The 25,379-nt window shown below is 41.5% G+C and overlaps 1 protein-coding gene across 1 annotated transcript; it reads right to left on the bottom strand.

Moving 5' to 3' along the window:
- Positions 1-338: 338 nt before the first annotated feature.
- Positions 339-25,379, bottom strand: EIF2S2 (eukaryotic translation initiation factor 2 subunit beta). The gene is made up of 9 exons (XM_044985953.1): positions 25,162-25,379; positions 13,487-13,667; positions 11,487-11,590; positions 10,007-10,142; positions 9,542-9,642; positions 7,111-7,259; positions 5,110-5,166; positions 3,383-3,468; positions 339-2,340 (listed from the first exon to the last, which is right to left on the bottom strand). The coding sequence occupies exons 1-9, from the start codon at positions 25,174-25,176 to the stop codon at positions 2,165-2,167; spliced, it is 1,005 nt and encodes a 334-aa protein (XP_044841888.1). The 5' UTR covers positions 25,177-25,379; the 3' UTR covers positions 339-2,164.

Genomic DNA, 25,379 nt, shown 5'->3' with positions numbered 1-25,379 from the left:
AAAAGTATGCAAACAATTGACTGATAGTGTAATTGACTGATAATTCAGTAGCAACATGGTATTTTAAATGCATCCATATTGGAGAGTTGGAGGTGAAACGTGCTTGTTTAATGCATTAAAATGTGTCACCAACTCAAGACCAAGCACATTCATTTTTTTGGATTTCAACTGAGTCTTTAAAGGTTTCATACCTATGACAAAGCACGCTTGTTTTCAATGTAAATCAGTTTAAAGACTACTTCAGTGCACCCCAACAGCTGTCTCCCCCCTGCTCCCCAGCCTCACTTCCAAAGAAGAATGCCCCATACTATTTGTTAAAGAAAACAGGACTACAATACTTATGTTACACAAGAGGCACTGATCCTGGTTTTATTCACTTAAAGACACATCCAACATTGGTTACAGCTCACTCTTCAAATTCAAAATGCTTTTAAGAAACGAGCTATAAAACCTTGACTTTAACTGCACTGTATTGTCAAGTAGTTTCCAAATAGCAAATAAAAATGGTTTACCAGCAAAACTGGATTTTATATTAGTATATATACAAATAAAGATTAAAAAACTCAGAACAGAAACCCTTCAATTTCAGCCTTAAAATGAGTCAGTAATACGGCCATCCACACTTCATTTACTAGGTGCATAGATACTATGGTTACATGCAGGGAAGCCATTCAACTCCCATCAAGCCACCAGCCTGCTGCCGAATTACTCCCTAGACTGGCACTACACTTCAATTTTAGAGGTTAGTTATTCAAATAGAAACCATGTTTTGTAGGTGACAGTACTAAAATGGAAAGCATGCTTTCCTATTCCCAGCTAGTGTTTAAACAGTTTTAACTAGATTCCTAGGCAAGAACACTGAAGGGAGCAGCATTTACTGCATGTACTAGACAGTAAGATATGAGTGTACAGCTGTGTGTAAGACCTACACTAAGTTCAGTGGGTTATTGTTTTTTTTTTTTTAATCAGTGTCAGAATTCTCTTTTCTAAAAATACCTTCTGCTAGTGGAGAAAGGTGCATGTCTTACACTATACAGCTTTTGTGCATTAAATCTGGAACCCAAAACACCTGCTAGTGTCAAATTTTAACTCAAGAGACTATTTTGACATTTCCATTGTAATGGAGCTAGTTTGCAATAAAAAGTTACTGATATACCCTGTTCATTTTTGCTTCATTTAACTTGATTAGTTATTTAAAGCGGTGCAAAGCACAGAGCTAAGTGAGACGAGAGAGAGAAATTCACATAGGAGAATCTGTAAATTTAGTACAGTGACACTGTGAATGTTTACAATAGTTTACCAACTCACTAGGTGTACATTCAGTACCAACATGGCATCCAGGGCTGATCTTCTGAACTACCTAAGGGTTATGTTTTCTCCTTAATAAACTGTACCAAACTATTCAGCGGCATTTAGCAGATAAAGTGTCCTTAATAGCTGTATGAACACAAACATTAAGGGAAGTTGACGCTGAACAGCTTATCACTTCGTAAGCCAGTTCTCATAGCAGCAAAGGATGAAAGTACAGGAGTCGTGAGGGAAAGTAACCAGGAATCCTTACATGTATTAAAAAAAAAAAAGGAACAGTTTTCACATGGACATGACTATTATAGCCATTGGGCATCAGCCAGTATCTCTTTTGTATAACAACTAGTTTGTCTGTTCTAGCTATAGGCTCCCTAAAAAGGAGCTTGCTAAATGAAAAAAGGACACTCTGAAGTGTGTGCTTAAGTCTTATCCTGCTCTTTGGACATAATTCATTAACACAGTCTGCATGTAGTCATAGTAAAATTGTGTTCATGGCAATTGTCAGGTACAACTTAAGAGAAAAACTGGAGGAAAAATTCAAATGAAAGACAGTCACTGTTATAATAACTTTAATTTATCTTGCATTTTACAGAAGTCTATGAATGGATTAAAAAGCACCTCCTTTCCCATCACGTTTCTCTGACAGTTGGTAAAATATATTCAGTGAGCAAATGTATGTGAAAGCTTGAGGATCTGCATCTTGCAAGGATTTCACAGACCAACCAATCAAAAGCCAAATATCTTGGTATCTTTTACAATCTTGTTTTTTAATACAATGGTAAATCCACTCCGATTGTAAACCTGTCCAGTCACATCTCCCCAGAACACATTGCAAAATCCAGTGTCAATTAGCAAACTAGTTAGCTTTGGCACGGAGCTGCGCTCTCTTGCCTGTGACAGCCTGGAAACCAGTTTTGATGCTGGCAACAGAGCAGCGAGAATGGCAGGTCTCACACTGCAAGAAGTATAATCTTGTGTCCTTCTGTAGAATCGTGTCTGGTGACCGACACGTATGACAGGTAACATACTCCTCTGGAGAAAAGAAATGAAGTTGTAATTGAAAGGTACTGCATTAAGACATCACTGGAAGAGGCATCAAATCACTAGTAAATGCTACTTCAATCTTTTTTTAAAACATGACTACTACACCAATCTTTTGCAGTTAAGGAGTATCCCAGAAGTTGCATGTGGTTAGTACATGGACTTCAAAAGCAGAGCCAAGCTACTGATTATTATTAGTTCCTGTGCTAACAAGGTGTATGTTTTGCCTGCCTTGAATGCTGACACCAATGCTATAAAAAGTGGATTCTAACCAAAATCTTTTACTAGCTGCACATGCCTTCCCTGCTGAGGCAGCATTTCCAGATCTCAACATCTCTTGTTAGAAAAGCAGCGCTTTAAAAAGTCAGATCTGCATAGAAAGGGACTATCGAGCTAGAGGAGATGATCTCATGAAGCTTCCTTTGAACAGTAGTATACACATTTTATTGGTAAAACGATTTATGTGTACAACATATATTAGTCAGAGATCCCCGCTACAGTACCTCCATCAGCCCTTTGCCAAGGCAAGAAAGTCACTGAGACTGGCATGAAGCAATGCTACAACATTCTCACTAGCTTTCTCGCCATGTCTTCAGTCCATGGATAGAGCCGAAATAATGCCTCCCTCCAGTCCACTTGTTTATTGCTATAAGGACCAAGTAATCTATAATTACTCCATTATAACACCGTGAGAAAGACACATATTCTTTAGTATCTCCAGCTGTGTAGGATTATCCTGACCAGAACTGGGCTGGGGTGATCTGTTTCTTTATACCAGTGACCCAGTTTAAAATAAAGACAGCCTTCTCATGTACAATTTGAAAACAGTTATCAAAATGTATCATAAAAAAGATAAATGAATCAATGTAGGTGTAATGATTACTTCCATGTAAATGACACTGTACTGAATTTTAGTGGTCATAAGAAACTGAGCAAACTTTAAATGTACAAGACGAGCAAGGATAAAAGGAATTTTCTAAAGATAACAGAGATGCTAGGAAGAGAAACTTGTAGGAGAGGGAATTGTACTTACTGATGTATCTTCTCAAAACATTTTCTATCTGTTTTTGTTGGAATCGTCCTTTGATTACAAGTTGGTTGTTACCATCTATTGAGCCACTAATTTAAAAGAAAAATGAATTCAATAACGTGCAAATCAGAACAATATTGTCCGTTCTTTACAGCTTGATATGAGATCTGAAACATGGAATAGGTCAATTGATGCACGCTTGGGCACAAAGCTTCTTACTAAAAGCAATCTAATCAGCAAGATTTAATCTGTGCAAAAGAAACTGATGAAATTTCACTAATGGTCAGGGATTCAAAGTGCAACATCATCTAAGCATATATCCTGAATGCAATAATTATTGTGAATAAGACAGCTTAATTGGCACACCGGACGAAACCCAAAAATACTCAAGCTCTTCAATGGTATTGTGAACCTGGTACTTGTGCTGATCTGACAAACAGTCACTATAGCACGGTTCAGAGGAAGTTCGCAACAGATTGTTGTAATAGCAATAAGCAAACCATTTTTCTAGCCATGCTGATGCAAGCGAGAAAGAATGTTAGCAGTGATCTTTCAAACCAAGTTTTAGAAGCTTTTCTGTAAGATTAGTTTGAGGTGAAGGGAGCTCAATCCCTGAACTAATAGGCATTAAAAATTAGTCAGGTATTTTGTGACTAGGCTATTCAGTTTTCTGTATATCTACAGATAATAGCACTTAAGTCTAGTCATGCTTGTCTTTTGCAGACAGCTAGCGACTACTGTGCAATCTGAAAATGGATAAAACAACAAGTCATGCAAAATCCATCCGTGAAGTGTTCTTTTATACTGTGATAGATGGTTTACTAACAGCACTGTTCGTTACAAACTCCTCCCTGACCTACCAGACCGACTTAACCACACACAGCATAGAGCAGCATTTCTCAAATGCGGCCACCAGGGGCTTTTCTCATGGCCACAGCCTCCTGGGCAGTGATTGGGGGGCGCAAAGCCTGCCCCCCTCTGGAGAGACATAAGCTGGAGGAACAGGCAGCCAGTGAGTTCCACACCTTCCCGGGGACAGTGGGATCGGGCTTCAGCTCTCGGGTGGCAGGCTCCAGCCATCAGGCTTCGAGCTCCATTCCCTGGGCTGCATGGTGATGGGCTCTGGCCCCAAGATCATAATTTGTCCCCAGGCTTGCTGGGGCTGAGTAAGTCTGTTGTGAAAAGTGGTATCTGTAGGTTTGTTAATATCACTTTTCACAGCACACTTAGTAGCTTGCAAGTCTAAAAAAAAGGCAATAGAAACAATAAGAAAAATGACAGGAACATTCAAGGCACCTTATTTGTGTTTCTATTCCATATAGGTCCAATAAAGAATAGAGACAACTGCACACTATTTTTATTAAGTCTGTTAAAAAACCCACACGCACTCTACAGAGATAGGTTACAGTGATCTGGACATGTACCTGTGCATATTTATTTGTTTTTCCTAAAGTTAATTAAGTATTTTAGGAAAAATTGTCAGAGCAGCCACCAGCAAGAGTTGGTGGCTGCACTCTTGAGGCCACCAAAAATATGATGCGAGAACTCCTGGCATAGAGGCTCCTGAAGGGAGAGGAGAGTTACCATGTGGCATCTCCACTCACACCATTAGAGGGAGGAAAGCATGCCCAAATATGTGCATCAGGACTGCCAAACCAAGGCACCCTTGGATAAGAAAAAGGAGGGGGGGAGGAGGAAGGCACTTAAAAGCATAAGTACAAGCTACTTACCTTGTACCCAATTCAGCCAACAAAAATGCCAGGAGATGTTTTGGCTGACGATGCAATCTAAAAATAAAAGTAAAGTTATTTTTAACCTCCACCTTCCAGAAGAACTTGATATTTAAGAATCACAATTGATAAGAACTTCTCAGAATGGCAAGCCCGTAAAAGGTATAGGCACAAACAGGGCTCTGCTTTTATCTCTGAAATAGCACTAAGAGAATTATAGACTAGTCAGCCTAACTTCAATACCTGGAAAGGTACAGGAACAAATTATTAAACAATCAATTTATAAGCACCAAAAGAATAATAGAGTTATAGGGAATTGCCAGCATGGATTTGTCAAGAATGGTTTATGCCAAACCAACCTAATTCCCCTTTTTGACAGGGTTACTGGCCTAGTGGATAGGAAACAGCAGAAGTGATATCGTGATTTTAGTAAGGCTTTTGACACAGTCCCACATAGGGTGACCAGATGTTCTGATTTTATAGGGACAGTCCCGATTTTGGGGGCTTTTTCTTATACAGGCTCCTATTACCCCCCACCCCCTGTCCTGATTTTTCACACTTGCTGTCTGGTCACCCTAGTCCCACATGACATTTTCACAAGCAAACTAGGGAAATGTGGCATTGATGAAGTTACTATAAGGTGGGTGCACAACTGGTTGAAAAACTATTCAAAAAAGTCATCCCTGGTTTGCTGTAAAACTGGGAGAGGACATCTAGTGGTGTCCCACAGGGGTCAGTACTATTCAATAGTTTCACTAATGGCCTGGATAATGGAGTAAAGAGTATGCTTATAGAATTTACAGATAACACAGCTGGCAGAGGCTACAAGCATTTTGGAGGACAGGGTTAGAATTAGGAATGTAAGAGTTTAACCGGTTAACCAATAGGCTTGATGCTTATTGTTTTTTGTTAACGGTTAAACTCCACCCACGGTCTGGGCTGCCGGCCCCGCATGCCCAGGGTTCCTCCGAGCTGCTGGCCAGCATCCTGGCACACCCAAGCTGGGGGGACCCCGGGTGCACCATGATGCTGGGCAGCAGCTTAGCCCCAGGCCAGGGGACAGCAGCGGAGCTCTGTGGAAAACATGGAGGGGTGGGGGGCTGCACCACACTCCCCCCCAAAGCTCCCCAGGGAAACCTTTAACTGTGTAACCGACATTTTAATCAGTTACATGGTTACTGTTTTAAACAATTAGAATTCGAAATGACCTGGACAAATTGGAGAATTGGTCTGAAATCAACAAAATTAAATTCAATAAAGACAAATTCAAATACTAGACTAAGAAAAGAAAAAATCAAATGCGCCACGACAAAAGGGGGAATAACTAGCTAAGCAGTGGTACTCCTCACAAGGATCTGACGGGTTACAAATTGTGGATCACAAATCGAAAGAGTCAATGTCAAGCAGTTGCAAAAAGGGCTCTGGGGTGTATTAACAGGAGTGTTGTACAGTAGAACCTCAGCATTACAAACACCTCAGGAATGGAGGTTATTCGTAACTCTGAAAAGTTCATAAATCTGCTCAAAACATTACGGTTGTTTTTTCAAAAGTTTACAACTGAATATTGATGTAATGCAGCTTTGAAACTTTACTATGCAGAATAAAAATGCTGCTTTCCCTTTTTTTTTTTTAGTAATTTTCATTTAACACAGTACTATATTTGCTTTTTTTTTTGGTCCCTGATGCTGATTGTGTACTTCCGGTTCTAAATGAGGTGGGTAGTTGACTAATCAGTTTGTAACTCTGGTGTTCGTAACTCTGAGGTTCTACTGAATATAAAAAACACAGAAGGTAACTGTCCCACTCTACTTGGCACTGGGGAGACCTCAGATGGAGTACTGTGTACAATTCTGTCATTTACAATTTTAGTGATTAACAAATAGTTTAATATAGCTTTTTGCAAGTCCATGCAATCAGACAATCACTAACTATGCACCACAGGAAGGCCACAGTATTTCCTGCTTTGTGCCCCCAAGAGATCTTAAAAACTGCCAAACTTACAGTTTACAGATATCTGTAAAGTTGACAAATGACGTTTTCTTGGTTCCTACTCTTACAACCTGTGGAGGTTTCATGACGAATTTTCTTTTTTCTCCAGCTACCATGTCAGGATTCTTTTCCCGCATTATGTTAAATACTCGATTCAGCAACTGCAGGAACAGACGTGTTTACATCAACATGCATTCCTTTAATAATTTGCCCTGCCATCCACAAAACGTTTTATATTGCTGTATTTTATGTCTAGAGATGTGTATAATTTCTCCACTACCATGGAACTAAGTGATATAGCATTTAAGATCATATTTCTGCCGGATAGAACTTCTAACAATGTACTTTTTCCCCAGAGTACTTTCAACTGCATGTTTAAAGCACCACACACACACCCCACTAAACTCATCCATTACAATTTTACATTCAACACGCACTTTGTCCAAAACATGGGAACAGCCATGAGTACCATTAGGCCTCCCCAATATGCTAATCTCTTCATGGGTCATCTTGAGGATGAATTTCTGGAGAAATGCACCACAAAACCAATGATATACCTGAGATACTTCAATGATATTTGCATCCTCTGGACAAGTGACCTAAACTCCCTCCGATTTCCATCGCAACTTCAACAACCACCCCCCTCCATTAAACTCTCTCTAGCACACTCCAACACTAGCATCAACTTCCTGGATATCACAATCAGCTTCAACAATGGAAGTCGACAGACAATCCAGATCACCCCAGCACACCAAGAAATCTGTACTCCACAGCCCAGCATTCAGATATACTTCTCTTGTGGAGTGTATTACATCATGGAACAGGCCACCCAAATACCCAAAGAGAACCTGCTGCAATATGGAAATAAAAACTCCTCCAACCACACACCCCTAGTTATCACCTACCATCCTACACTGGACCCCATACAGGGTATTATTAAACAGTTACAACCCATAATCAACCACATCCTGAAAGAAATCTTTCCTGACCCCCTCTTTTGGCCTTCAAATAACCCTCTCCCACCAAACTTCTCCAAGCTCATCAAAAGCAAGCTCCCCACAGACAAGGAGACACCAACTCAAAGCAGCACCAGAACCTGCCAGAACAACAGACGCAAAACCTGTAGCACTATCTCCACTGATAAGTGGATCAACACTTCCCACAAACACACCTTTTAAGATCCATGGGTCCTACATATGCCTACACAAAGCAATCACTCTCTGGCCTCTCAGTCCTCATCTTCACAATACCTTCAAAAGCCAAGCCTGGGAGCTTAAATTCATAACGTTGATAGATACTAAAAATCATGGACTGAAGAGACACTGGATTTATGGATTATTATAACAATATGTAACACACACACACACAAATTCTTCCCATTCCCCTATGACTAGAGAGGTGTTAACTGGCCACTTCCCCTGAATGGTCCTTGGAAATGTGTGTTAACTACTTATATTCAAAACTCTCTCTTCCACCTTGTATTTAGCTGTGACACCCAGAGTACATTTCCCAGACCTAAAGAAGAGCTCTGCATAAGCTCAAAAGCTTGTTTCTTTCATCAACAGAAGTCGGTCCAAAGAAGGTATTACCTCTCCCACCCTGTCTCTCTAATCCTGGAACCAACAAGGCCACAACATTGCATATAAAAAGCCTTCTGACACTTAGTTTTTGCACTGTTTCCCAAAAATGACGTATTTTCCACTATCATGGGAAACAAATTTTTAATAATGGGCTCTTCAATCTACCAAACAAAAGGTATAACACAATCCAATAGCTGGAAGTTGAAAATAGACAAATTCAGACTGGAAATAATCTATACATTTTAAAAGAGAGTAATTAACCACTGGAATAGTTTACCAACATCACGATAGATTCACCATCACTGACAATTTTTAAATCAAGATCAGATGTTTTTCTAGAAGATCTGCTCTAGGAATTATTTTGGGGAAATTCTATGGCCCATGTTATACAGGTGGTCAGACTAGATGATCACAATGTTACCTTTTGGCTTTGGAATCTATGAATCTTGGTCTAAAATTTGCTCTTAGCATGCATAATACAAATTTGTTTAAATGATTATTGACCTTTCTTGAGGGAAACATTTATACTTTATAAATTAGTTAAAAAGCGTGTGCGCTTATTTCACAGGTGGGCACAAATCCCATAATTTGATCCACACAAATCCTTGTGTCTATGTGGACCCCTAATGAAGTCAGTGGTGGAGCACGGGGGACTTCCCAGATGGATCTGATTGCAGGATCAGGTTCTTGTTTTGTATTTTTAAAGCAATTTTGTGTTTCTAATTATTTTTGTTAATGTTTCCAGAAACCTTTGATCATATGTACTTAAGGATTAAGCTAGAAACAGAATATGTGGACAATAAATTAATTAGCATTGGTGTAGCTGGATTTGGGAAATAGTTGGAAAGCATTTTTAACTTTACCTCATCATACGTGTAGTCCCTTTCTGAACCTGCCCATGCAGGTCCAGTATGAAAGCTAAAAGAAATTCCATCATCTTTTTTGCTGTCTTCATCCTCCAGAGCTGTGGGAAAGGAAAGTTGTTTGAGATTCATGAAGAACAAGTTGTTAAAAGAGGTGGACTTCTTGGACACAGTGCTAATGCTGTTTCTAGCAGCCTGTACAAGAAGATTCCCAAGAAATATATGTTGTGAGCCGAAGTTTTCCTCCACACGTTGACGGATATGACCAGACTATAAACAAGGACCACATGGCTCCACCACTGAGGTATTATTTTGCTGCTAAACGTTATAATAGAAAATCCCAAAACAAGGAGATGGCATTTTAACTAAAAAAACTGTGAAGAATAAGAATACTTAATTTGCAAGATTACCCACTTTCAACAGCAGCAAAAGCCAGGACTTAAACTTTTGGTAAGTTGGTTTTACCTTCATCCTTTTCCAATATTTCATCTTCATCTGGAAACTTCACATTCTTCTTCTTTTTCTTTTTGTTGCCAAGCATGATATCAAGGTCATCTTCTGGTTCTACCGGCTCTTGCAAATCACCTTCTATTTTTAAATCCTACAAAAGAAAAAAAATAAATCAGCCAGAACATATGAAAATGACACCCAACATAGCATGCTGGAAGTGAGACAGAAAATCCTTAGCAGTTCTTAAATATGACAGATTTAAATTTGAAGGAGAGATCTAGATTATGCTAAAGGCAGATGACCGACATTCCCTTGCTAATTATACTATTGAGATGGAATTTGGGGCCAGATTTTTAAATGCACAACTTTGCATACATAGCTGGGGTGCATCTTCTGGTGCACATGTGCAAATCAGCATTTGTGGATATAGCAGTCTAACCTTTATTTTTTTAAGAACAGGGTTTATTTTATTCCCTTGAATCCAAGGGAATAGTTGCAGTTTAGATAACATGGGGTCACGTGACCAACTATGGCCATTCCCTACTGCAGCTGATTAGTAGGTTTTGAACTACTGACCAGTAGAGGGTCACTTAACACCTTTGACTTATTAGAGGCTTCCAGCCACACTGACACACAACCAGGGCAAGAGATCCCATGTGTCAGAGAAACTGAAGGCAAAGTTTTCCTCCAGTCCTGCTCTTGCTACATATAAAGAAGTTTTTGAACACGTAAAGAACACAGAATAACAGAGCTTAGATATGCTGTGAAGGTCAGAAGGGAAGTTTTTTCCCTTAAGGTAGAGGGCAGAAAAATGTGTATATTGTGTAGCACATATTCTTGCTCTGCTGCTCTTCAGGCTTATCAGCCATGCTTAAATGAGATATATTACCTGTCAGATTTACAAAAACAGGAGTCAAAAGTAAAAATACCACACACTCTTCCTAGAGTCCCTAAAGTTACACCCAATGTTTAAAGAAACCATGAGGACCAGAAACAAAGATTTTACAGGGGAAACTGTTAGCCCTTCATTTGAAAAGTTGACCTTCGGTGAAATGTACTGCACATGGATTCTGGCATTATCCACATTACTTTTCTCAAATCAAAAAACAATAATGGAATTATAAACCTGAACACCAGATTGGAGGGGGGGGGTGTATATACATACACATTTATTTTACAGGATTACATCTTTAGAATGCTTACTAAACACTAACTCGCCCCTTACGCCTTGCATAGAAAAGAACATTGTAAAAGAAGTATATTCAGCTAGTCCCAAGAGTACATAACGGGAACATTGTATATCATTTAATAGTGATCCATCTGTCTAATTAAGATGACTGACTGCCAAGGAATTCCTGAACTATCAATCTTAAAAGAATGGAAGAGTGAGATGCAGGCACAGGACAAGGACACAGATGGATGAGGAAAGGGAGAATTTTCAGTAAGCCCAACTTGGTTTAATTATACAAACTAGGTCATATCCTTATAAACTGACCTTTATACCCTCTTCTGCTTCATCTATATCAAATATCTTTTTTGTTTTCTTCTTTTTTTTCTTTTGGTTGAAGAAGTTTAAGTCATCCAGATCATCTGATGCATCTAAAAAACCAGAAAGTTGAAAAGACCAGGATTAGCAATCATGTTACCAGTTTAGCAACTAATGGTATGTCTACATTGCAATACAAACCCATGCTTGAGCCCGGACTCAAGCCTAACCTCCCCCCCCACCCACCCATTTCCCCCTCATCTACACTGCAGTTGCGCTAACTCAGGGCTTGGACCCATGGTTTCAGGACCCTGTAGGGTTGGAAGGTCTGAGCTTGAGTTTTGAGTTAAGCCAGGACCCAGAGTACAAACCCTATTGTTTTGCTGTGTAGACACAGCTGCACATGACTCAGGTCCCAGGAGTCAGCTGAAGTATCCCACCATTTCATGGGACAACTTCCTTGGCCCTCTCTATGCCAACAATCTGCAATCCACTCTTGAAAATGGAAACCACCCCCCCCCACACACACACACACCTTTGCCAATGTCAGCAGCTTAAGTCAGTGTGTTAGCCCATTATCTTCTGATCTCCAATCTGCAAGTGCACTATCAGAGAGCCTCCTGGATTTGTAATGGAGAGCAAACTGATCAAGCCTCTTCCTGGTAACATGCAGGGCGGGCAGTACATTTTTCCCTCCCACAGTGCACCACAGTCCTAGGGCTGGAGCAGCCACGTTTGTTTTTTGTTGTTTTTTGGGGGGGTGAAGTGGGGGGCGGTGTGGAGGGGGAAAGCGAGCAAGAAAGGGGAGGGAGGTGTGTATTGGGGATTCTGGGATATGACTGAGGTCTGCGCACTGCAGTGTGGATGCCAGCGCCCCAGGTTTGAGCACCTATTAGAAAACTCTTAAAATAGGGTTAAAATAAAATGGGGATGCTCAAGCCCATGGTTCCCTAACATGGGTCAACTGACTCAAGTCTCACTAACCCTGGGCTTAAACTGCAGTATAGACATAACCCAGAATACTTAGGGTCAGATATGAATTTTCAAAAACAATACCTCTGAAAGACTTAAAGGGACACCTACTCACTAGGATAAACTAGTCAGGTTAAAAAAAATAGCTAGTTTAGTAGTTACAAGTGCTACACATGCCACAGAATACTCCTTGACAATTTTTGTGGCATACAATCACGTTTTCCTATTTATTTTAAATATTTTTTCCATCTTCCCTGTTGCTGTTCCTCACACAAGGGGAAACTGACCACAGAAAGGAAAGTGTGTGCTTCTGATAGAGAAACTTGACTTCACAAAAAAATAATATGGAAAAGAGATAAAATTGCCTTTTCAATCATTTTAGGTGTTACAAGTACCAGGTTAATTTTACACATAAATGTGATTTTAAGTTAGTAATGTCCCTTCAGTTTACTTCATGTTATCAGTCATCTCAATATGGCTAACTTCAGTTAAAGTGAGTCGAATACAACTGCAAGTTATTTCTTACAAGATCTTGAAGAGTACAATATTGGATTAATTGGCTATTGTCATTGACCAGGACACCAAGAAAAACTTGTCTTGCAATGATTTTGAGTATTTCCCCTCCTAATTTTTACTGTTACTCCGAAATTATTGCAACTGCTTTTTGGTTCTACATTAAATGGGCTCAGAATACAAAGAACTAGAACTATAATACAGCAGACCACAAGAATTTTGGCAGTTTTTAGAGCACCTCTCAATTTTGTTCATGACAAAGACTTCAGTTGCAGTGGAGAAAGCGGAGTTCTTGTAAATTAAGACACCATTTTGCTTACAGGAGTACAGCAGACAAGCTCAAGAAGGAGAGAGAAGAAATCACACTTTTACATATTTGTGTTACAGCAGTACCTAGAAGCCCAATCAGAGCCAAGGCCTTATTGTGGTCAATTGTCTTCATGTACTTGTACATAGCCCTTGCCCTGAGGACACACAGCTGGGAGCCATGTTTTGAAGCTGCCAACTGAAATGTTTCACTATACCTTTCTTCCTACTGTCCTCTTCATCAGCTTCTATATCTTTGTCCTCTGTTGGTTCTGGTTCTACTTCCTTTGTTTCTGACAACTGTGTCTCTTCTGCTTGTGTCTCTCCTCCTTCTTCATCCAGCATGAAGGGCTTCTTCTTTTTCTTCTTCTTCTTGCTCATAGTGGGATCAAAAATCATCTGTAAAAGTCAAGTGTTCATTAGCAACATTATTTACCATCATTTAATTTGTTACAGTACAGGGGCGGCTCTAGGCTTTTTGCTGCCCCAAGCACGGCAGGCAGGCTGCCTCTGGCGGTTTGCCTGCGGGAGGTCCACCGAAGCCGCGAGACCAGCGGACCCTCCGCAGGCACGCCTGTGGGAGGCACCCTGCCTGCCGCCCCCCTGCGGCTTGCTGCCCCAAGCACGTGCTTGGCGTGCTGGTGCCGCCCCTGTTACAGTAGCACCAGCAGACTTTATGCAGGTTACTTTGAAAGAGGCCATCGTACAGCACTCTTTTCAGCTAACTCAGTAGTCCTTAGGCTTTGGCCCAAAGTGGGAGTATGTCTATACTATAATTGATGGTTATGTTTTAACTTGAGTTAGCTGATAACTAGTCCAAGTTAACATGACTCCAAGTGCTTGTTTAGAAGCATGATAAATGTTTGTCCCAGGACAGATCTCTAAAGTAACCTTTTATTCTAGTACTGAGGCTCTTCGGTTTTGTCTACACTTCATGAAATTTTTCAAAAGTTTCCAGCCATTTTAACACCAGTTCACCTGAGTTAAATCAGGATTTAAATCACCCATGTGTAAAGCCTCAATTTAAATAGATTTTAATAAACTTTTCCATCTGTACTTCAGTTATTTTCTACAGTAAGGTAAATTATCATTGGTTGATATAACCACTAAATATGTTGATTTATAACTAAATAAAGCATTTACACTAAATTTGGTACACCTTTTTGCTACCTAGTGATGAGGTACATGATGAGGGCTCCTGGCGTCAGAGATGGAGTCCCAATGCCTGTGAGGTCTCTGCTAGTCTCTTGCACCCAGTAGCACAGCCCCTATATCCGCCACAGATCAAGCCCTTAATATGGCACATGACTTACTGTGCCATATTTATAGAGCTTGACCTCAAAAGTTAGAATTAAGAGAACATTTCTCTTTACATAGAAAAGCAATCTTTAACTCAAAGTGTTTAACAGAGACTCATGGATTCAGCATACTTATTTATTTAAATGTTCTGTGATTACAAGTGGTTTAGTCCTTAACACATTTTGTATTAAATTCAGATTTCATTTTAAACAGGTTTATTTTTAAAAAGAAAAACTTATAATTTTAAACAAAATAAAAAAATCTGATTTAAATAAAAAAACATCTATTTTTATCAACCCTGAGTTCAGCTGAACAGGTATTAGAGTAGGGAGCCTTAGGGTAGATTGGCCTCCAGCTGCATTTCCATTTAAGGAGGGTTTCCTTCACTGCAGTAAATCCACCTCTCTCAGAGGTGGTAGGTAGGGCAACAGAAGAATTAATTTATCAACCTACTGGTGTCTACACCAGGAATTAGGTCAGCTTAACTATGTCTCTCAGAGGTGTGAATTTTTCACACTCCTGAGCAATGTAGCTAGGCTGACCTATGTTTTACATGTAAAGCAGACCTCCGTCTGAGAAAGGTTACATTCATGAGGTGCTGAACCTGTGTCAGAGGCTAGAGAATTTTTTCCAAAAAGTGTCACTAGAGTAGACAAGGCCTACATCACTCACTCCTCAGTTACCTGTTATTTCTATTCTTCAGCTTCAATTTATCGCAGCAAGGTTATTACTAAGAGTATGTCTACACTGTAACGTATGCCAAGAGTTAGTGGGACTTGTTCCCTAACACAGATCAGTTGGTCCATGGGCTTGAGCGTCTCCATTGTATTTTAACACCGTGTTAAGACTTGTCTAACCCATGCTAGCACCTAGGGCTCGGGCATCCATGTTGCAATGCACAGACTTGAATCGAAGTAACCATATCCCAGCATCCCAAGGACCCCATCCCCTGCCCCTCCCTGAAAAGTGGCCGTTCTAGCCCATGGTTCCCTAACACAGGTCAGCTGGTCAAGTCCCACTAACCCCATGGTACACTGTGGGGAAACTTTACTGCCTGCCCTGCACATTACCAGGAAGCAGTTTGCTTTGCAAAAGGCTTGATCAGTTCACTCTCCACTACAAACCCAGGAGTCTCTGTCTGATAGCATGCTTGCAGATCATTGATCAGCAGAGACTAGGGGGAGGGATAGCTCAGTGGTTTGAGCATTGGCCTGCTAAACCCAGGGTTGTGAGTTCAATCCTTGAGGGGGCCATTTGAGGATTTAGTTGGGGATTGGTCCTGCTTTGAGCAGGGGGTTGGACTAGATGATTTCCTGAGGTCCCTTCCAACCCTAATAATCTAATCTATGGTTAACACTGACTTGAGCTGCTGCTGGCAAAGGGGGATGGCTTCCATTTTCAATAGAATGGATTGCAGATTGTTGGGATAGAGAGGACTAAGGAAGTTGTCCCATGGAATTGTGGGTTACTTCTTGGCTGACTCCTGGGACACGAGTTAAAAGCAGGGCTGTGTCTATACTGCAAAGCAATAGGGCTTGTACCCTGGGTCTCAGCTTAACTTGAGCTCAGACCCTCCAGCCCTGCAGGGCCTGGGGTCCTGGGTTAGAGTAATTGCAGTGTAGATGCAAGGGGAGGGCTAGGTTTGAGCCCAGGCTCAAGCACAGGCTTACACTGGAATATGGGCATACCCTAAAAGGAACACAACACTCTAAAGACAGGCTTGAGCTCAAATACTCCTGGCAAGGAGTGATACAGGCAAGGTCCCTCCACCAAAAATACTTATCTCTGGCTCCTAACTCTTGGTACTTTGATTCTGCATCCCTGACAAACAGTTGTTACATGTACAAAAAGATGATCGCAACCTAAAATATTTATATGACCTCAATTAATTAGTACTACAGCCTCTGATGCTCTTTGGTGAATTTATCCTAACACCACCCTTGTGAGACAGAAAGGATTATCATCCTTATTTTATAAATGGGGAACTGAGGCACAAAGAAACTATGTGGTTTGCTCAAGGTCACAGAAGAAGTCTGGGGCTGAAGAGGAAACTAAATCCAGTCTCCCAAATTCCAGACTAGTGTCCTCAATACTGAGCCACCCCCTTACTCTCTTGCATCTGAGGACCATGAGTATTTAGTATAACCACACATTTTGTTTTTTAGAAAGCTTACATACTAAATTTCCATCATACTTTAATGTTTTGCCTCTCCATTTAATCCTGACTTTATAGACTGGCAGACCAAACAGCCTATCATTTTGTTCCTCATGGGTATCTACCCTACTACTAAATGTGACAGCATCACATACAGGTTGAGGCCACTGATGCAACAACCCAGTAAGATAGAGTTCATTCACGGCCTTGCCCTAGTAAGTAGCACGGTCAGAACCACCAACATATTATGTTAGTGAGTTTTGTTGCCTTGTAACTTAGTTATCCCAGCCGATCTACAAATTAAGATTTTTATACTTGTGTATTCAGCTACTAACCTCACTTATGTTATTCCAGTAAGATAATGGTTATCCAATATTTCTTTTCATGGACCTACCTCTTGTCAAAAAAAATTTATTCTCCACTGCTCAGTGGCCACTTTTCCAAATCCCTCATTGCCTGGGTCTCAAGACATTTAATTATGCAGGCAGTTCACAGAGCACTGTGCTAAGCTACTGAAGAGAGGAAGACTTCACATGTTGGCTACTATCTGAAGTATAGGCAACATACAGATACCGCATGTGCACTGCGGGTACATGAGAGTGAGGACTGAAGTTCTCAAACTATGAGCTTTTTAAGTGTTTCTGTATAACTGGCTAATAAATTCTGTGCTTGAATGTTTGCACATTCCAAACCTTTGTAAACTGTACTTCTCTTCTAGTAGTAGTATTAGGCAATACACACTTGTGAATTATTCTCTCCACCTTGAAGTGCACAATATATTTGAAAATGTAGAACATCCATAAATATTTAATAAATTTAAATTGGTATTCTATTGTTTTTCTATATTTTCAAATATATTGATTTTAAATATAACACAATACAAAGTGTACAGTGCTCACTTAATATTATGTTTATTACAAATAAAAATAATGTTTCGATTCACCTCATACATACAAGTACTGTAGTGCAATCTCTATCATGAAAGTGTAACTTACAAATGTAGATTTTTTTTTTTGTTATATAACTGCATTCAAAAAACAAAACAATGTAAACTTTAGTGCCTACAAGTCCACTCAGTCCTACTTCTTGTTCAGCCAACTGCTAAGACAAACAAGTTTGTTTACATTTAGAGGAGATAATGCTGACTGCATCTTATTTACAATGTCACCTGAAAGTGAGAAGAGGCATTCATATGGCACTTTTGTAGATGATGTTGCAAAGTATTTACGTGCCATACATGCTAAACATTCATATGTCCCTTCATGCTTCGGCCACCATTCCAGAGGACATGCTTCCATGCTGATGACGCTTGTTAAAAAAATGTGTTAATAAAATTTGTGATTGAACTCCTTGGGGGAGAATTGTATGTCTCCTATTCTGTTGTACTCATATTCTGCCATATATTTCATATTATAGCAGTCTTGGATGATGACCCAGCACATGTCCTTTTAAAGAACACTTTCACAGCAGCTCTGACAAAACGCAAAGAAGGTACCAATGTGAGATTTCTAAGGACAGATACAGCACTCGACCCAAGGTTTAAGAATCTGAAGTGCCTTCCAAAATCTAAGAGGCGCGAGGGGTGAAGAATGCTTTCAGATGTCTTAAAAGAGCAACACTCCGATGCAGAAACTACCGAACCCAAACCACCAAAATAAAAAATTGACCTTCTGCTGGTGGCATCTGATTCAGATGATGAAAATGAACATGCATTAGTTAACTCTGCTTTGGATCGTTATCGAGCAGAACCCATCATCAGCATGGACACATATCTTCTGGATTGGTGATTGAAGCATGAAGGGACATATGAACCTTTAGCACATCTGAGACAGAAATATCTTGCGATGCCAGCTACAACAGTGCCATGCGAACGCCTGTTCTCACTTTCAGGTGACACTGTAAACAAGACGTGAGCAGCGTTATCTCCTGCAAATTGTAACCAAACTTTTTTGTCTGAGTGATTGGATGAAGTAGGACTGAATGGACTTGCAGAAAGTTTTGCATTGTTTTATTTTTGAATGCAGTTATTTTTTGTACATAATTCTACATTTGTAAGTTCAACTTTCATTATAAAAAGATTGCACTACAGTACCTGTATTAGGTGAACTGAAATATACTATTTCTTTTGTTTTTTACAGTGAAAATATTTGTAATCAAAAGTAAATATAAAGTGAGCACTGCACACTTTGTATTCTGTGTTGTAATTGAAATCAATCTATTTGAGAATGTAGAAAACATCCAAAAATATTAAAATAAACAATAATAGAATACCATTTAACAGTGTGATTAATCGCACGATTAAATTGCTTGACAGCCCTACTTATGACTAAATTTAATGAGGATATGTTGTAAGACACCAGAAGCAAACCCTTTGTAGCTTCTCAGACATAAATACAGGGCCAAACTCAGTCCTGCCCCATTGTTTGTTTTGCCTGGCCAGAAACCGCTCACATCTCCCCACCTGGAGATTCCTATAGTTTGGGAGATTCTGCGGCAGGCATCAAGATGCTATAGGCATCATGGCAGGGAAAGTCATGCACAGCCAAGCACACCGCACCGTGGCTCTTTCCAGATGGGAAAGCATCCTTTGGGGGATATGTAAATGAATGTTTGCTTACATCCTCCAGGATTTCTTTTAAGACACAGGTTTGTTTACGTGGATAAGGGGAAACCCAATCATGTACTATGACTTTTACTATCAAATACAAGTTAGGCTACAGAGTCATCCATTCAAAACTTCCCAGCTGTAATTCAGCAAGCTCCACCAGTGGTATCAATGGTGGAAAATGTACTGTGGATTTAGAGCATTTAGACATTTGTCACCATATCATGTAACATTATGCTAAGCTACAAAGTTTGCTTATGTAGATCCAACCTAAGAGGCTTAAATGGATTGCAATGGAGTTTGGCATTTCAAAAGGAGACAGCTGTATCAACCTTTCGTAAAGCACCTGAATAGTAGAGATGGGTACAATAAAAACAAACATTATTGGGAAGACTCATGGCATAATACAAGTTTCAAATTATGCTGCTAAAGAGGCACCTGGGAAGCTCATGAGTCAAAATGGAATGAGAGAAAGGCAGGAAGCTTAAGATTTCTATCCAGAATAAAAACAATGCTAGATTCATGCGCGGAAAAGGTGTGGTTGTAATCTGTAGGGCGATTTGGCTATATAAACAAAATTCAGAAGTAGTCTTTATCATGTGCGGATATCTGAAGGTGGGGAAAAGATATTCCACATGCAGAAATACCCTAGCCCTATGCTTCAACAGTTACATATCTGTTCTTGCATTTAAATTTAATCTATTACATGCATTAAAGAAATGTAAAAACAAATTTAAGAGAAACCAGTGCAACTTTCTTGTTTAGACAATGCCTAAGCCAAGCATTCAGGGTGACAGTTATCTTTGCTGACATCTTTTTTCCCAAGCAATATCCCCTGCACCTAAACTTCCTATTTAATGCACATTTTAAAAAGTACCTCAATCTTTTCTCTCTTCCCCCAGGCTTCACTGCACTTTTTTTTTTTTTTTCGTATTTTCTTTATGGTGCACCTTTTCCTGTATTGTTTGCAGCATAGTTATTATTTGTATCACCCATGAGCTCCAATCAGGGACTGCAATAGGAAGCATGCAAACACTTACTAAAAAGGCATTCACTGTCCCATAGAGATTCCTTGTTTCCTGCTCTCTCCCGCCACTTAAATATTTAAATAGTAGTAGCACCGAGAGACCTTATTAGAAAAGGCCAACTTCCAAAGCTTGTTTACCAAGGAATGCCACTACAAGCCCAGCAATCACAGGGATGCCAAAAGATTCAATGGGATGATGATTGCCAGTGAGGGATCTAACTAAATATCCAACCAGACTACATTAAGGATCTAGCCAGAGATTGATCCCAGTGGCACTCATCTGCAAGTTGGCAACATCCTATTTGAATTTGCTATGATAATGAGTACCTAAAGATCTTAACCCAATGATTCTCAAACTTTTTTTTACTGGTGACCCCTTTCACATAGCAAGCCTCTGAGTGTGACCCCCCCTTATAAATTAAAAACTTTTTTATATATTTAACACCATTATAAATGCTGGAGGCAAAGGGGGGTTTGGGTGGAGGTTGACAGCTCGCGACCCCCGATGTAATAACCTTGTGACCCCCCAGTTTGAGAACCCCTGTCTTAACCAGACTGCTCCCATTGTGCTAGGCACTGCACAAACAAAATGTGACTGTCCCTGTCCCACAAAACTTACAACCTAAAAGCCACTCACATCATTCTTTCCCTATGCTGCTTTATGTACCACCTCCTCTATTCTTTTCTACCCCATTTCTCCTTCCATTTTCCCCCAATGCCAATGTCTATGTTACCACGTAAATCGACCCAACAACGTAGCTGAAGCAAAAGTAGCTTAGGTCAACTTACTGCAGTGTCTACATTGCACTGGGTCGACAGGAGACACTCTCCCATCAACTTACCCTTACTCTTCTCATTCGAGTGGAGTACTGGAGTCAACTGGAGAGCGATCTGCAGTCGATTTAGTGGGTCTTCACCAGACCCGCTAAATCAACCCTCGGTGTATCGATCATCAGCACATCAAAGCGGTAGTGTAGACAGAGCCAAAGTCTTTCAACTATACTAATCTCTCCTAATTCAGACCATCTTTCTCTCCCGTCCAATCCCACATATATCCACTGATCCCCTTCTCAAAATAAATAAATAAAACTTATAAAATAAAAAATTCAGAGCCCTCGTAGCCAGCAAAAAGTAAATCTACTTAGAGACAATAGAAAAAGCGAGGGTCCCACTGTCCAAAGGCAACATTCAGGTTGCAGACAATGCAATTCCCAAATTGCAGGGAATGCAGAACATACTGGGATTCCTATGACAGTGCTGTCACTGGACCCCATGCCATCTGGTTAGTAAATATGAAGACGACCCTCTGCCACACACACTATCATTCCTTCCAACGAAGGGCCTCTCAACACTGCAAGAGTGGGCTAGTATCCTATGATTTCATCACACGCTGGCTGCTTCAACTGGGGCACATTCCTGCTACCATACTTATCCCCTAGTTTTAGTTGAGTTCTCCTCCTGTGTGAACAGCTCCAGTGCTTGCCTCTGTCGCTAGCTTTGTCAGTTTCAGTGCTCCCCACAGAATTCTGTATAGCACAAGTGTAAACAGACTAGCAACTCGGGAGTTTTCACTTTGTTGCAGCTTGCAAGAGTTTTAAGCTACCAGTACAGGCACTAAAACTGTCCTAGACTCAGGCAGATATTACACTGGTTTACGCTCAAGTCACACCTATGTAGACTCCAAGTTTCATGCAGGTCTGTGTAACACTATGTCAATAATTTAATGACAATTTGCATATTTACAATGTTACATAAATAACTTTAAAATCGTATTGATGAAAGGTACAGGACTATTTGATCTCTGATGAAGGGAGTCACCTTCATCTACTGGGCAGCAGCAGGGCAAGTTTCATGCACACTACTTTGCTAGGGCTAACAGGGACAGTTCATCTCCATCACTGATGCAGTTCTGGCCTCTGTCAACCTGTCACTTAGTGCAAACCATGGTGGAAAATTTGTGATAGGCGAGGACCTCAATATGAAATGAGTATGAGGGTATCACATGTACACTGGATGGGAATGATTTTTCATGCCTGAGCTGAGCTGGATTCAAACTGGTGATTGGCTCTACAACTCTGATAATGTTCTGGGTCATCCAGTCCCCAAATAATAACTACTGACACACCTTCAGGAATGAAGCTTCCTTTCTTTGTCAGTGGGTCATAACTATTTGTGAGACAGCAGTGGAATGTTTAGCATCAGGATTCCTGGGTCCGATTCCTGGCTCTGGGAGCAAACTGTGATCTAGTAGTTAGAGCTGTGGTTACAGCAGGCTAGTTAAGCATATACATTTGGTACACTGATTCTAAAAGGCAGAGTGGATAAGACTTAACTCTGTCATATTGGAGACCTGGGTTCTATTCCCAGCTGTGCTTGAAGTTAACTAAGGGCAGGTCTACACTAAGGGCAGGGGTCGAACTAGGGTACGCAAGTTCAGCTACGTGAATAGCATAGCTGAACTCGAAGTACCCTAGTTCGAACTACTTACCCGTCCAGACGCCGCGGGAACGAAGTCCGCAGCTCCAAGGTCGACTCCGCCACCGCTGTTTGCAGTGGTGGAGTACCGGAGTCAACCGGAGCGTGCGGGGTGTTCGAACTATCGCGTCCAGATTAGACGCGATAGTTCAAACTCCGAGAAGTCGAACTCACCGCGTCGACCCGGCAGGTAAGTGTAGACTAGCCCTAAGAGGGGCACCACAAAGTATCTTGTTTGTAAAATGAGGGAACGATAGTTGCCTGTCTCCCAGACTAAGTGTGTGAGGCCCTAGTCAGTAACAAGGATTGTGAACCACACAGAAATATTAACAGCACTCAGTAGAAAAGGTAAGATCAAAACTCATTGCCTCCTGGTTTCCAGCCCAGTGCATCTTCCCACAGGCCAAAACATGAGATTCCCCTGCTTCCCCCTCACCAAATGATGCAAGCAGATGTGACAGGGCTGCCAAATGAATGCATCATGGGGGGATGGGGCCACTTGTCAATTCTGCATCTGGAAGATTCTCTTTGGAGCCACAAGGGCTAAATAGTTACATTTTCCTAAACAATAGTTTAGGCGCTTGCAAATGTAATGCTACTTGCTTATGAAAATTTCCTACATGGTATAGACTGCTAGAATTTTCAAATCCTGATATTGATTACACATGGAAACAATGAAACTGACTAAACACATCAAAGTGCTGTTAAAGGCATAAAATACAAACTGAAAAAGTACATCTAACTTCCAGTTAGTGAGCGTAGGTCTTGCCTACACTTGGAATTAGCCCCTATTTGAACCACTGGTGTAGCTCATGGTCTTCAATGGTCATTTGGCCCCTGTTTGCATCAGTCAGAAGCCAGTAAATTCTGGAGTATTTTGAGTGGGAAGCTAGCCTTGCCCTGGAAACAGGGGTTTCAATGGGAGTGGTTCACCCTCCACTCAATTGTAGCTTAATCTTCATTTTTTTTAAGCAGTTAAAGAGACACAAACTGAGTTGCACACATACATCCGCCTAGCATGGATAGTCATATCAACATAAAGGTACTTTATATCAGCAAAATTTATTCCCATATAGAAATGGGAATAAGCTATATCAGGTAAACACATCTTTATACCGTAATAACTGTGTCCACACAAGGAACTGAACTGGTGTAATTATATTGGTAAAAAACTAACACCAGTATACAAAATAATTATGCTAGTACAAATAGTGTGTGTAGACCAGGCCTAAATAGATGTTCTTTAAGTATTAAAAGGAGGAAGATTAAGGTGCTACTGACTAGAGGAAAGCTCCTTCCCCACTCCACTCACACCATTGCAACCCCTCTGCAAATAAAGTCTTCTTTCCCTCCCAGAAAAAAACCAGCAAAAGCACTACAAAAGAATTGAGTGTTATTTCCTAGTTATCAACTGATGCAAGCAGGAGCAACACCACATTCTTCTAGGCTCTAGTTTTCATCAATCAACAGTCAAGAACTGCTGTTGGTTTTTGGCAAGTGAAACCAACTTTGTTTGGACCACATCAAAACAATATAGCTATTCTTCTCCTCCCCTTTAAGCTATAATCACTATTACTAGTGTTATAAAGCTCACCCACTGACAAACTGCTGGGGTGGGTGAGAAGCAGCACTTGGCACTAGAGAAAATATCCTTGTCAATCGCTGCAAGTTATCCAATGACCGGGCCATATCTCATCTACACACACTAGCAGCCAGCCAGGGTCTGGAGTCCAGTTTTTTAAATTCCTCCTCCTCCCCCCATCCCCGTGCTTTTTCTGGGAAAGGAGACTACTTAATAGACAGAAACAACTAATTTTTCGTTAGCATCTCAGGGATCCAGAGAGAAAACCCTCCCTCCCCGGGAGGGGTACCCCCTCGTCCAGGCAGGCTCCCACCCCCACACCGCTCCTGAGCAGGCCTGAAGCCTCCATTCCCAGCAGAGGCCCGAGCCCACCGTGCAGCGCCGAGGGCCGTCCGCACAAGCGCAGCCCCCGCCTCAGTCATCCTCCCACCGCCTGAGGAGCGTGACCTCCCCTCCCCCCAGCAGGCGAGGCCAAGCCCCCTCCGACCCGCGGAACAGCCGGCCCCGCCAGGCCCCGCTGCCCCACACCCAGCAGGGGCCGACGGAAGAAACACAGGCCCGCCCCGGCTCTCTCACAACCCCGGGACAGGTCCCGCGCGGAGCGACCCGCGCCCGGCTCAGCCCCGGCCCCTCTCTGCTCCAGCACAGGCCTCAGGCTCGGCTCGGCTCCCACACATGGCGGCGGCGCAGGCCTCAGGCCCGGCTGCCCACATGGCGGCGGCGCAGGCCTCAGGCCCGGCTGCCCCTCACCTCGTCTCCCGACATGGCTGAGGGCCGGGCTCGCACAGCGCGCTACGGAATGGGAGGAGGGTCAATCGCCGAAGCCGGTCACTACGACGCCGCTCACGGGGCCAGTCCGTCGCCTCCCGGAGGTACTGCAGCCACCGCCGCGCTCCGCTCAGCTCAGCTCTCTTGCATCAGCAAGCGCACAGAGCGGCCGGGCCCCGGATGTACGCAAGCGCAGCATG

Source organism: Mauremys mutica, chromosome 13 (genome assembly GCF_020497125.1).
Source record: "Mauremys mutica isolate MM-2020 ecotype Southern chromosome 13, ASM2049712v1, whole genome shotgun sequence".
NCBI lineage: Eukaryota > Metazoa > Chordata > Testudines > Geoemydidae > Mauremys > Mauremys mutica.
The sequence above is the reverse complement of the archived record's forward strand: the minus strand, read 5'-3'. Positions and strand labels throughout refer to the sequence as shown.

Coding starts and splice junctions, on each gene's coding strand:
- EIF2S2 (XM_044985953.1), bottom strand. Junction 3,469..5,109: donor TTGGCTGAATTGGGTACAAG/GTAAGTAGCTTG, acceptor CTTTTAAATTAG/TGGCTCAATAGATGGTAACA. Junction 2,341..3,382: donor TGTTTTGAGAAGATACATCA/GTAAGTACAATT, acceptor TCTTTTCTCCAG/AGGAGTATGTTACCTGTCAT.